Source organism: Sesamum indicum, linkage group LG4, assembly GCF_026168435.1.
Source record: "Sesamum indicum cultivar Baizhima isolate 11 linkage group LG4, ASM2616843v1, whole genome shotgun sequence".
Lineage (NCBI taxonomy): Eukaryota > Viridiplantae > Streptophyta > Magnoliopsida > Lamiales > Pedaliaceae > Sesamum > Sesamum indicum.
The window spans coordinates 13434979-13448683 of NC_142660.1; the positions used below are offsets into that span (position 1 = coordinate 13434979).

Sequence of the window (13705 nt, forward strand, 5' to 3'; positions counted from 1 at the left end):
TAAAGGAAATGGTAAAATACACTTTGCCCCCCTAACTATTCATCATATAATATTTACCTCCTTAAACTAATAATTGTAATACTTACCCCCAAAATTAAATTTTTATCCTAAAGTTCAGGGGGCAAAGTTTATCTTACCTAAAGAAAATTACAGTTGACTAACTAGTTAGGTGGTTAACTTTCAACACCTTTAATCCATCAGTGGAGACTTCACAGACAAGTGAAAATTATAGCGCACACTAACAACCTTGTATCTCTGTGGAACAACACAAATTCTGGGAACTGTCTGAAGTTTCCCAAGATCAAATTTTTCATGAGATCAGAGCCTAAAATCTACACCAGAAATTGAGAAGTTGGCCATGTGGGCATCTCGGGTTGCTGCAAAGACTTTGATTAATCTATTAAAAAAAAGAATCAATAATCACATATTACTTTAATTAATCCACTTTGGATTAAACTAATCCATATTACTATGGTAGCTTTCACACCACACCTCACTTAACCTGTGCTAGAAAAGCAGCTTCCTCAACACTCTTCCTTCAAAGCAAAGCCTTTATAAGGGCCTAATCCATTCTCATTGTGCCAACAAACAGAACAAATTATCTTCTTGTTTTTCTCTACTTCGCCACAAAATATTGATTCCTGCACAAGAAAATGCTGGACTCGACGATTGAGTTGATCGGCATGGCCGCTTCGAATTCCCTTGCTGTGTTCTGTTTCTGCAATCTGATCATTGCCATTCTGCTTGTCGGCAGCTCGAAACCGAGCTCACAGTTTGAAGATGGGAAGCCTAATGCTCTTCCCACCATTGGTAATGATGGCTGTTTCAAGAAAAGCACAGTTTCTTCTCACACTGATGCTTTGATGGAGAAAGAGGAGGAGAAAGTGTCATCTGTGAGCATAGACATGGTGGACAACGAAGAAGAAACCTCGGATCAAGAACAAGAAGACGTTGATGATGATGAGTTGAGGAAAAGAGTTGAAGATTTCATTGAGAAGGTTAACAAAGGTTGGAGGGCTGAAAAGCAGAAAACATATTCTTTAGGACAATGACAACTCAATTTGGAGCAAAACGAGTACTGTATATGATTACTGTAATTTTTCAGTCATGTGTATGTCTGCAATTTTTGAGTCAAGAAACGCGAGAATTCAGAATGTCGTAATCCATAACTAATGGACGATAAGAGTCTTGCTTTTACCAGAAAAATTACACTCATGTTTGTGAGTAAAATGCTGGTATCCAATCAATCAGTGCGCTGCGTGGAGATGCTGATTCATGGATATCTACATTTTCTTGAATTAATTCTGGGATTTTTGCCCACATGGATGAGAATAAAGCAGCTGAAGGAAAAGGCAAAAGGGCATATTTTGATGCATTGTACAATTTAATCTCTGAAAGACTGTCTTCCAATTGTTTATTTGTTTCTCCAGGTCAGCCTTTCTTGCATGTTGTTGAGGGATACTGAATACATTATCTGACAGTATAAAGTCACTGATTTAGAGAGGAGTTATCCACTTGCATCAGCAGACAACAAGATTCCTGGACAGGACACCAAAGACAGAAAAAAACTCACTTACAATGATCTGATATCAGGATATCACATTCAACATTTTGGTAAAACCAAAAATTTGGTTTTCTGACAGATGGTTGATTTTCCTGGTCTTTGCGATGAACATAATGGCAGTTGTTAATACTTGTGAGTCAACCGTAGGTATATTAGGACAATTTGCAGGAGCTGGACATAGATTTTGATTACAGTTTTGTCGATTTCTTCAAAAAAATGCACATTGTATTTTTGCTGTTTATCATTAGACAAAGTATCCGAGTATGGTTCCAAGAAACATGCTTGCAAAATATACACGAATACATACCTCAACTGTAAAAATTTCCATTTTCATACGTAAATCATTCAAAATTCGAAGTTTTGTCCAAAGGGCTTCTCCAAATGTTTGGTAAGGTGTGTATATATCACACATATGCAAATTGAGCTACAAGTGAGCATATGCAGAGAGAAAGATGACTAAAAGCGAGTTACAGAAATCGTAGTTGAAAGTAGGCTATTAGTTTATGGTGTGCACAGAAGTTTTCAGGACCACAAAGACGAATGTACAACACTTGGAATAAAGCTTTAGCTGTCGGAAATGCTCCAAGAGTTTATAAGTACAAAAACTAAGCACGCGTGCTTTTGTAGCTCAGTATGATATATTGGCAATTATGGCCATACATGTTGAGCAGAAATGGCTTTTCATTAGCCTTTTGCATTCCAAGAAAAGATTAAAAATCTCCAGGATAGAAAAGGGTTGGTACATTTTCGCATTGAAGAATTTAGACCTAAAATGAAGAGGGGTTCTGTTGATTCATTTAGAGATCTAATTGAGACATTATTCATTTAATATTGGAGATTAGAATGAAATGTGAGACAGCCGTATGCAATGCACAAAAAATGATGCCCGTACGGTTGTTCAATTCTATCTTTTTTCCTATTATTCTTTATCTTTCTTTTCTGTTCGTTTCATCACACCAGATAGAGAACCTTTCTATCATCAGGGTAATGATCCATCAACCTGCTAATTCTTTTTATGAGGCGCAAGCGGGAGAATTTATCCTGGAAGCGGAAGAACTGCTGAAAATACGCGAAACCCTCACAAGGGTTTATGTAGAAAGGACGGGCAAACCATTATGGGTTGTATCTGAAGACATGGAAAGAGACGTTTTTATGTCAGCAACAGAAGCCAAAGCTTATGGAATTGTTGATCTTGTAGCAGTTGAATGAAAAAAAAAATGGATTTTGTGCAAATCCGATGGCTAGTTCAAGATGCTGAACAACAAAGTTTGATTTTGGAAAAACACCATCATTATGGGAATGTACACGCGGTAGAAAAATTACGCCAATCCATTGAAATATGGTATGCCACAAGTGAATATTTGCGACAAGAAATGAATCCTAATTTTAGGATGACTGACCCCTTTAATCCAGTTCATATAATGTCTTTTTCGGGAGCTAGAGGAAATAGAAGGAACATGTATCACACGTGTAAAATCTGAGAACGTCCCCCATGAATATTCTACTATAACGGGTATTCAAGAATCGGTCCATGAAATTTTAATGAATTTGAAAGAAATTGTATTGAGAAGTAATCTATATGGAACTTGTGACGTGTCTATTTGTGTCAAGGGTCCTGGATATGTAACTGCTTTCTCAGTGAACAATCATCGAAGTGTAGCTCATAAAAAACTGAATCGATGATGCTCCGGAAAATTCAAGTTGTTCAACTACAACTAAAAATAATAATAGTAATAATAAGTCGAGTTTGATACATTTCGAAATACAACATCAAGTTACACACAACAGAGAATCGATGAGGAAAATAGGGTGATTCTACCAGCATAAACTCCTACCCTAGTGCCTAAACAAGAAGAACGTAAGCTTGGGGTCAAACAGAGAAATCATGCTCAACTTTGTTCTGCGATAACATCCAGTCATCTCTTTGTAAAAGGGGTCAGAAGAAGTGAGCCTAAAATTTCTACGGCAGATAAAACCAGCTAAGACACAACATAAGGATACAAAAATCCAATCAGCATGTTATTTCATGGTTCCGCTCTCTAGAATCTTCTCCTGGCAATGAAACATTATTTTCGGGATCTGAGATCTTCGAACCATGCATGGAGTTTACAGATGTCGTAAAATTTGGCTTTGGTCCATTGTAGGCTGCTTCATATCTTTCTTCAGAAATAGGATTAGCAGGGGCGGGAGCAAATGATATTGTCTGTTCATATTTTGGTTTCTTAGGCTTTTGCTCCTGCTGGACTCCCGGAAGAAAGCTGCCGATCACAACCTGTTAAATATAAAGATTCAGAATATAACTTCCATCCAGGAATATCAGTAAAAGGATGCGTTCAATGCCTTGAAGATGTGAATGCATATGCCAATTTTATTGGGCAATGTGAATGCATTGGCCAGAATTGTCTTACAATATCCTCACACGGTGGTGAATAGCAAGACTAGTTTTGACATGTATATCTAATCCATATTCTTTTCTAATTGCCACCTTAGAGGGCCACGAACAGGTAAATAGAACATTACTGATCCTCTGGTAATATATTGATTTTAGAAGTTCACTAACCTGAACAGGCCCAGCTGCGACAAGCATGCCAGCTAGTCCTCCCCCCAAGACACGGCCATCAGGGCCTGCCAGGGAGACGCTCATCCCACCAGATCTGCTTTTTGTCACTCCATTATCACTAGGCATAAATGATCCCGTGAGCGAAAGGATTTCAAAACGACCCTGCAGAAAACCCATGACTATAATTCAGAATGAAGTGTTCCTTTAGTAGAAGATTCTAACAAGTGACAAGTATGCAAGCAAAGGGAATCATCGTAGCCATCTTCAAATGCACAACTGAGACCTCTAAAAGTTCTATTAGAAGAAAAATTTGCATCGCATAAAAAAACTATTATCAAGTTTTAAAAAAAATTACTTATACTGATTCAGCACTGCTTAAAAGCTCTTACCTCATAGGTTAGAGTACCACCAGAAGAATTAGGTTGACGCAGTGTAACATTTGAGATAGCACCATTTGCAGCTAGAATGCAAATGGCTCTAGATCCTTGCTGAGAGAAAGATATTATCTTCATCATGATATCCTGACACAAAAGGGAAAACTAGAATTAGCCATTGAGTCTAAACAGAATAAGAAACTGAAACACGGTAACTGTAATCTCCTTAAATGTAGTGTACAGCCACATATTAAACTCATCTTTTATGCTTTTAAGTAGGAACATCAAAGTATTAACCAAACACTAAAACAGTCAATAAGAAAACACACACTCGTATATAAAATACTATTAGTTCATTCCTCAGTTTCGGCTGATGTAGTAGAGTCAAATTTCAGTATTCATTGTCCTTTAAAATCCAATTAACTTCTTTTAATTCATCCGAAGGATGCCATCAGTTATTATTACTTCATGTATCATATTTCCATAAGCATGCAAGATTTCATCAAACTGGCACAATTTAGATAAGTTTAGCACAAGTTGTGCATGAAAGCACAATATTACAGTAATTCAAATGAAAAACAAAATGAACATACTACTTATAATTAGATGTACCTCGCCAGCATTAACAGTTATCATGTGGGGCGTAAAGCTTCCACCGCCAGGTGTTGACATTGTTCGCCCTACAAAACGTTTAAGGCCAAGAAGTTTTATACAAAACACAGAAGTTCCCAGGGGCAGATCTGTGCAAAGGATGAGTAATCCCTTCCGCATATACATGTTGGCAGAAAAAATAAGTGGATTTCCTTTTATATTTATCAGCAGAGTTTTGGGGAATCCAGTTAATTCCTTGAAACTCGAGTTATACCCAGGAAGTCAACATTAAATAAATATACATTCAACCAGTGAAAATTAGCATACCGAAATTATTAGTTCCATTATATATGTAAATAATATCATTCATGCAATTTGTTTAATATAAGTTTAACATATACCATGGATCATGTTGTTATCTTTATAGCTCAACACTGACAGTAGTCAAGATGATAAATTTCTGCACTGATCACCAGTAACCAAGGTAAGGCCCAAACATTACTTCCCTTGACATCTGGATCCCAAAATTCTAGCCAGACATGGTAATATATAAATTCTCCATTCAAGAACGAGAAAAAATGCATAATTATGGTGACTGTTGGTAAATATCACTGGTTTACAAGAAAATAGATATTCCAAGTTGAAATTTATAGAAAATAAGCTGAAAACTCGCAGCATTAGAGTTAAGTTCCAACTTCCAAAAAATGGTATCATCAGCTCATTTTGAAGTCCACCCAGGTCGTAGAAAAGAAATAAGCATGAAACTATATATAGATTAAGGGATAAAGCATGTCAAGATATGCTATATAGTCAGAATTCTTCAGCTCCGGTACTAATCCTATCTATTCAAAAATGGCATATAGTCCGCCTGTGTCTTGGGTTAGATCCACACACGTTACATCATCTCCTCATCATTATTCATCAAAGTTCTTTATTCTTTCTGTCATTTATGCATACTGCAATTATTGAGTAAAAGACAGATCCTGTGACTTGTCACATCAGCTAAAAGAACAGCACTTTGATTCTCCACAATTTCTCAGTCCCATTTGCTCAGAGCATCAGCCTAACACAATCCAAACCCTGAAGGGCTTCCTGACAAGGGTCCCAATTCCAAATTGGATACTTAAAATATGTTATTTCAAGTTGACCCATAAACACAAAGCAAACAGCAGCCCATGCAAGAAAAAGAGCAGATCAGTAGATCTAGTTTGTCAACACTTGGAATCCAACTATAAAAGACAATAACATCAAACTTCCACAGAAATTAGCAGCAAACAGCATCTGACTTCCTTGTCTATATAATAAGCTCTCTCAATATAAAAGCATTTTCTCCAGTAAAAAACAAGAACTTGTCAGACACAAGAACAATACCTGGGCTTCCAAATTCCAACTTATGTTTCTTCTTGAAAGAGTCAACGGGCCGGCCCGAACTCTGCTTCCAAGCTGAATAATCACCCGTGAAGGGAATCGAAGCCGATATCGGCATAGGCGACAATGCCACAATAGTTCCATCCGCTCCATACTTTCTTGGCCTTCCCCTCTTCTTCTTCACCTCCGATGACGGCGGAGCAACGCTTACCGGCGCCGCCTGTGTGGGAGGAGCAGTTGATCCACCAAACTGGCCGGAATTTTCAACTCTTGGCTCCACCCTGTAGCTCTGAGGGGCTTCATCACCTTTAACTGTGACCCCAGAACCATTTAACCCTTCCTTTTCCTCCATTCATATACTAAACAAACAGATACCTCAAAAAATCCTTAAACCCTTACAAAAGGACTCTAAAACAAAACCCTAAACTCACTGAACTAGTAAAGCTCAAATCTTTTTCAGCTCAGGCACTCTGAGCAACTGAATAACCACCTTACAACAAGGAAGTTCTAATAAAGGTGGAGTATTTAACAGCAATACAAGGCACAATACAAAGAAAACCTACTTCAGAAACTCTGTAAATCCAAAAATCAAAGAATTGAGATTCTATTTTCAAAGATCAACAGAGTACAACAGCAGCAAGAATATATTTTTCCGGACTCCCTCAACTTATCATGGCATAATCACTGCCATTGCAGAGCAAAAAACAGAGCTACACTGCTACAGAGTTGAACCGGAAAATTCAAATTTCCTGGTATTTTCGGGTTGTAAAATTAGGGTTTTTGCAGGAAAAAGTAGAGGAATGGAAATAAAGTTGGGAGAAAAATTACGAAATAAATAGGAATTAATTAAAAAAATATTAGAAAAAATTAATTAGGTGAGGAGCAATATTTAAATTGCAAAATTCAAAGTATTAATTACGGTTGAGAAAATGGTTTCAGGTCCGTCTTGGAAATTTAATAAATGGGTTTTAAAAAAATTGGCAAAGTTAATGAATTGGAATATAAAATAAGGGAAATTTGGGGAAAAAGATAAATTTTTTTAATTTAAAAATGGCAGATTTTATTTTGATTATATATATAAAGCTGTAAAGTTAACGTTGGAGCCATCCCAAAAATTTCAACCTCTGACCTGTTCTTTGTCTTTTTAGGTAAATAAAAGTTGACCATTAATTTAGGAAGAGATACCCTTCAACTTATGGATAATTTACTGTTAATGCCACTGTGTCTCTGTGTGTGGGACTTCAATTAATATTCAAACAAATAAATGCACAAGCTGAAAAGGGTGCTTTGAGGAAGACCAAAACTGAAGCAAAGTCATTTCCTGGAAAACGTAAAAGAAACAACCTAAAATATGAAGGAAAAATAAATTTAAGGTTGTTCAAAGTATTCAATTGAGGGCTTTTTGAATTTCTTGATACTCTACACATTTTTTTATTTTGATGTCATCTAGATTATTTTTTCTCTCAGTACAAAAGAAATTGGGTGGTTTTAACTTTGTTCATTGTCACGAGTTAGGACATGCATTCGTCCAATTTTTCAACATTCTTGGTAAAAGGATCTGTTTTTATCAACTAAGCCAACTTGCGTTAGCCACTGGTTCCTATTTGCAACCATTAGGATCTGGACTCAAGAATCACGATACCCAGTCAAATGCAAATCCACAAACATCCTCATGGGAAGTCAAGTACTAGAAAAACTTGGAAACCTTTGACACTGTTATAGCACAAGACTATTTCAGAAATCAAACGTTAATTGATCAGAAAGTACTCAGGACACAAGTTACAGCTTGGTCTAAATGGCAAGAGCAGAACGAGTCTACTTGAGTTCTGCAATTGACCAATTTAACATCCAGTAAGTCCACGTTTCGCTGTTCGTAGACTATGTACACAAGAGGGAGAGAATAGAACTCACTTATCATCACAATATCAAAGATATAAATGAATACAGAATGGCTTCATAAATCCAGCTCTCTTTTCCTCAAATGAGTATTCGATCAACATCAGAACTTGCTAAACTTGCATCACATTGATTGGATGTGATCTGGGCAACACAAATCCAGCTCTCTTTTCCTCAAATGAGTATTCGATCTCCTCGTCAACTGATTTGAGTGCAGTATGAGCTGGTAAGAGGGCCTTCTGAATTGGAGCTGGTGTTATGGACATTTGCGCTGGAGCCGGTGTTATGGCCATCTGCATTGGGATGGATACTGTTGATGGTGTTGAAGGTACAGGAATTGCCATTGCTTGAGGCGTTCTATTTTCAACATCGGCCATAGTCTTGGAAGGTGTGCTGAATGGTGTGCTGTCGCTTGTAATCGCCTTTGGCAACATATCGTTGTGCTTTCTGTTCAGGGCTTCAAGAATATTTGTTGCACTGGACTTTGACGAATCTGTGGAAGAAATGGGAGAGAACGGCTTTCGTATGATGGGCGACTCTATTTCTCGAGCATTTTGTAAATTGAGAGAATGCTGGTTTATAGGAAGACCAGCTAAGTCCAAACCTCTCCTCCCTGAAAATCAAGAAATGAAAAACGGAATAAGAGGAAACATCAACTAGCTACCTGACCTAGTTAATCACAAGCAAAAACAGTTTCTGAATGATGCCCTTCATGCCTCCATAAAGGACGCCATATGTTTACGCAACCTTGTTTCCAATTTACAGTTTCCGACTCAATAGAAGAGACTTCCAACAGGAGTATTAGAGGGATAATCCTTGAGCTAAGATATTCTTTCTTAAACATTCATTTTTAACTAAATAAACTATATAGAAGGAATACCAGCTATATCCAGAAACAACATGAAAACAAAAACCATTTACAACATATGCTTTTCTTCCCTACAAATCTGCAGTCCGTTAAGCAAGACTCTTCGCTATTAATTTTTTGAAACGGTTGACACGATCCTTACCTATGGCAAGCTTAGGTAGCTTAAATGTCTCAACATTGTGAATCTGAAGGAGACTACATCAAAGCAAATTACCATTTGTATTTGAAAAATGTTGGAAATAATTACCAGAAGAGAGAGCTGCAAATCCATCATCCCTAAGACAGTCCTGATTAATACGTTCAGTTTTTTTGGCATTGCGCGTATTAGGAGTAGCTTTTGCCAAAGGAGGCATGTCAGCTTTAGGAGTCTGTAGCATAGGTCCACCAAGAGAAAGTCTTCTATTGTTTGGACCACCACCACATGATAATCTACGCCCTTTCTTTGCACTCTGATTCTTCATAGGGCTTGGCTTTGAACCATAAAGAGCCTCTTGCTCAGTTAGTAACTGTTCCTGAAGTTTCTTCTGGTCCTGATGTTAAATTAAACAAAATCATACACAGATACAACACTAAGAGTCAGATACAAGAGCAGGTCACAAGTTCATGTCTAGCATGAAATCGTAGATAGAAGAGGTCGTTACCCTCTGCCGTTTGCGCTCTAGTTCCTTCTCTTGCCGTAAAACCAGATAGTCTTCAAGCATGGAAAGCAGACGGACCTAGACACAGGCATATAGCAGACGGAAACCAGATGTAAAGTTTAATATAGGAAGAGAAAAGATTGCATCAATAATATTTGTACATGTTAATGGAGTAACACTTACACCATCATAAGTGAAATCAACTCCTTTCTCTTTTTCCCATGTTGTGGTCTTTGAAGTCAATGTATCTACCATTGCTATTTCAGCCAAAAAAACCATTGAAACAATTAAATACGCGCATATGCTTCAAACTCTACCCACTAAGCCTGAAGCAGAAAGAGCACTTCCCACACAAAAAAATAAACCATACCCGGAAGTTTGTTGACTAATGCACGAGCTTTTTCAGCACGTTTCAGAGTGAGATGAGCACCTCTCCCAGCATTATAGCGATTGTCATCCTACAAAGAAAGGAAAGCAACTTTTAGCATTTGCGTGTTTGTAATTCAAGACATAACCAATGGCAAAATGTAGAAGAGTCCAACCCTGTTGTACTCCTCAAGCCAGCTCTCTTCCTGGCATGCAGTCATCCACTTCTCCACCTTTTCAAGGATTTCTTTCCTGCTAAGAGCCTCCTCTTTAACTCTAGATATTTGAAGCTCAATTTGTTCAAGCACAAACGATGCGTCAACAGCTCCTTTCATTAATCAGAAAAGGAAAAGTGAGATTTAGAAAATTCTAAGGAAAGAAAAATCATTATCTTTCACATTCATAATTAAATACCAGATTCAACAGCATCTACAGCTAAGTCAATTGCACTATCTGATTCTGGAATCAGATGTGTCTTCCTACAAATATCTTCTAGCTCTGCCTTCTTCTTCAGAACAAGCTCTTTCATTTTGCTTGCTTTCAACTCCTCCAATCGTGAAACTTCAGCTTTAACCTGACAGATAAATGATAGATGTATCCATCATAACCAACTCTATATGTTTGGAACTTTAACTCATAGAAAAGCAAGGTGCAACACGACGGATATTTGTACTAGAGCATATGCACATCAAACCAATCCTCTGACTCACATAATTAATGAAGTCAGCAGAAAGCATGCCAGGCTCTGTTATCTCCTCTTCTGAGGCAGCTATATTACATGTAACTTTCTGAAACGTCTGTTGCTCTTCAATTGGTGTGTCCATCAAGTTCCAGAGCTCCAGTAATGAAGTTGCAAGATCTTGTAACTGACCAAAATGTAGAAGTCAATAAAATCTGTCTAACTAAAATGAAAATAACTCAGAAGTAAACAAGGCCTACTGAAACATGATATACCTGCTGCATTCTCTGAACTTTCACCTCTCGCAGTTTTTGTATGGCAATGCCCAATTGTTCTATGGTATCATTGCTAATGCTTTTTGAACCGTCAGATTCCCCTAAGCTTGGGTGAATCCCACAGACAGTTTGCTTAAAATCCAACCCGAGTACAGAGCAGCATGAGTACAGATAATTCAGGTGCTCCAAAACCTGCTTCAAACGTTCACTCTGCATCCGATGAACATTCAGGGAAACATATCAGAGGAGAATTATAAGAAAAATATTTAGAAGAGATGATAGTTTCACAAGTAACCTTTTCTTTTTGAAGCGCCTGCAGTTCTCTGTGCAATTCATCAAGCTTTCTGAGAGACAAATCAGTTTCATCTACTGCTATGTTATTAGAAACATACCCTCCTGACCAGTAGATTTCATTCTTAATCCTCTGTATCTCCTCTAACACCTCTATAAATTGATTTTTCCTATCAGACTTCCTCTTCCGCATCTCCTCTATCTCCGGAAGGATGGCTCTGAGTTCAGCCTTCAAGCTTCCAGTGCTTTGATCAGACTACACAAGGAAAGACAGCCATAATGTCAAAAATAGAGCAGAACAAACTTTTCATCCTTTGTTTTACTTTTATAGTTTTTTTTTTGCAGCTGATTTATCCAATCATATTTGATTCCCGTCAGTCTTAAGAGTTTTAGTAGTTCCAAAACTGAACACTTTGTCAGAACTGGTAATATGCTTTCATGCCAATAGGCCTTTGAAATCATTAGAAGCTTTAAATGTCTTTAACAAAATTTAATAGTGAACACCGAATAAATTATATTCTAAGATGTTGAGTTGGCAAGATATGAGCATCAGAGCACCGTTTCGAATATAATCAGAAAGTAAAGATTCTATAGACCAGGACATGCTGATCTTTAGTCCTGACCTGCCTAATGTGTACTGGCCGCTCCCCCATTGCAGAGCAGATGGCAGCAAGCTCAGCCTCAGCATCAGCAATTGCCTGCCTCAGCTGAGCTCTACACTTGTTAGCCTGATCTACTTTTCTTCTGTAAACCTCCATGCATTCTTGTTCCAGTTCAAGCAACATTCTGTCCCTTTCAGCATCAGATTCCCCAACCTCATCCCATATTATCTGATAATTTAAGAACAGAAATGAATGAAGATGGGATACAAATACCAACAATGATACACGTGGAAAGGAAAGAACCGGGAAGGCAGCGGGAAATGAACACAATCATAAGCAGCTTTAGAACCCAAAGTTTCTCTACCTGCAGTTCATGTAAAAGAGATCCACATGTTGTTTCCATTTGCGAAGGCATATTGCTTTGACCTGTTGCGTTTTAAGTTAACTATACCTGCAGATAGAAGCGAGCTATCAAATCAGAACTCACAAGCACTATGATATCATATTATATCCCCATCACATTCTAAACTCTGACCAACTTCAACGCCAACTAACACAATATAAAAAGAAAAGGGAAAAAACAAGTCCAACACCACTACACAAAAGAAAAAGCACCATTCCTCAAAAATAGTCAGCAATCTGACCATATATAGTATGATCTTCAAAAACTTCACTCAGAAAATCTTCAAGTCAAGTGTGATGTCTGTACATATACGAGCACTGTTATTATAATCAACAAACAAATTTCAATGCCTGTCAACCACCCTTGCCCGAACAAACGATAACTAAAAGAAAAGAGAATAAACAAATTTATCTTAAACTTGTGTTTTCCAATCCAAAGTGGGAGCGGTATAATCTGCATACTGGTAAAAAAAAAAGAACAATAATATAACCCAAGAATCCCCAAATTCATACACTATAAACAAACCCTTGCAGGATTTGACTAATATACTCGATCCAAATGTACTGGCCTAGCTCCGTTCAAACTAACTCCACTGAGAATCAAATCTCTGCTCATAATCTTCATCAAATTCAAAATCCATTTTCATCCTATTAAAGCAAAACAATTTGAATCTTACAAAATGTATAAAATTTCTCAATTCTTTCATGCTTCAGCAACGAAACAACATAAGAAGAAAAGAGAAATTAAACGTAGATCCAAGAAAGCACCTGAAAATTAAAACCCAAATCAAACTCTTTCTTGCCTAACCAAAACTCAGAAGCAGAGTGGCAGACCTCTAGGGCTTGAATTTGAGAAGAAAAAAGGGATTCCCAAGTTCTGGGTCTGAAGAGTGAAAGCTAGAGAGAGAAAACAGGGAGAACCAGAGAGATTTCGAAAAATTCGACCGTTGAATGCTAAGAGAAAAATGATAAGGGTTTTATTTTTTCAATCATGAGAGAGAGAGAGAGAGAGAGAGAGAGAGAGAGAGTGATGGGCAAAGCAGAAATTTGAAATTTCAAAGTGAGCCGAGAGAGAGAGAGAGAGAGAGGAATTTAATATTGTCGGTTGACTTTACCGGCTGAAAGAAAACGTAAATGACAGGCGGGTTGACAACTATGGGCTTTTGGAGGTTTAACAATTTGGGCTTTCCTTTGGGGCCCAATGATGTTTTCTGCGGGCTACATACAAAAG

General features: G+C 37.6%; 3 protein-coding genes across 4 annotated transcripts; 1 reads left to right on the forward strand and 2 right to left on the reverse strand.

The window, feature by feature from the left end:
* Positions 1-539: 539 nt before the first annotated feature.
* LOC110011906 (uncharacterized) lies at positions 540-1154 on the forward strand. Its single transcript, XM_020693520.2, has one exon. The coding sequence runs from the start codon at positions 654-656 to the stop codon at positions 1050-1052; it is 399 nt and encodes a 132-aa protein (XP_020549179.1). The 5' UTR covers positions 540-653; the 3' UTR covers positions 1053-1154.
* A 2105-nt stretch (positions 1155-3259) lies between these two features.
* LOC105160550 (AT-hook motif nuclear-localized protein 1) lies at positions 3260-7343 on the reverse strand. Its single transcript, XM_011077979.3, has 5 exons — positions 6461-7343; positions 5111-5178; positions 4514-4645; positions 4125-4286; positions 3260-3836 (listed from the first exon to the last, which is right to left on the reverse strand). The coding sequence occupies exons 1-5, from the start codon at positions 6807-6809 to the stop codon at positions 3576-3578; spliced, it is 972 nt and encodes a 323-aa protein (XP_011076281.1). The 5' UTR covers positions 6810-7343; the 3' UTR covers positions 3260-3575.
* Positions 7344-8189: 846 nt separating this feature from the next.
* LOC105160551 (65-kDa microtubule-associated protein 3) lies at positions 8190-13541 on the reverse strand. 2 transcript variants are annotated; one of them, XM_011077981.3, is made up of 14 exons: positions 13243-13541; positions 12717-12775; positions 12437-12523; positions 12094-12300; positions 11475-11726; positions 11180-11389; positions 10936-11091; positions 10640-10799; positions 10402-10553; positions 10230-10317; positions 10043-10116; positions 9863-9937; positions 9469-9751; positions 8190-8966 (listed from the first exon to the last, which is right to left on the reverse strand). In XM_011077981.3, exons 3-14 carry the CDS (start codon positions 12485-12487, stop codon positions 8467-8469), a joined length of 2208 nt encoding a protein of 735 aa, XP_011076283.1. In that variant the 5' UTR covers positions 12488-12523; positions 12717-12775; positions 13243-13541; the 3' UTR covers positions 8190-8466. The 2 variants fall into 2 exon arrangements, with proteins under 2 accessions (XP_011076283.1, XP_011076282.1); XM_011077980.3 differs by lacking the exon at positions 12717-12775.
* Positions 13542-13705: the final 164 nt, after the last annotated feature.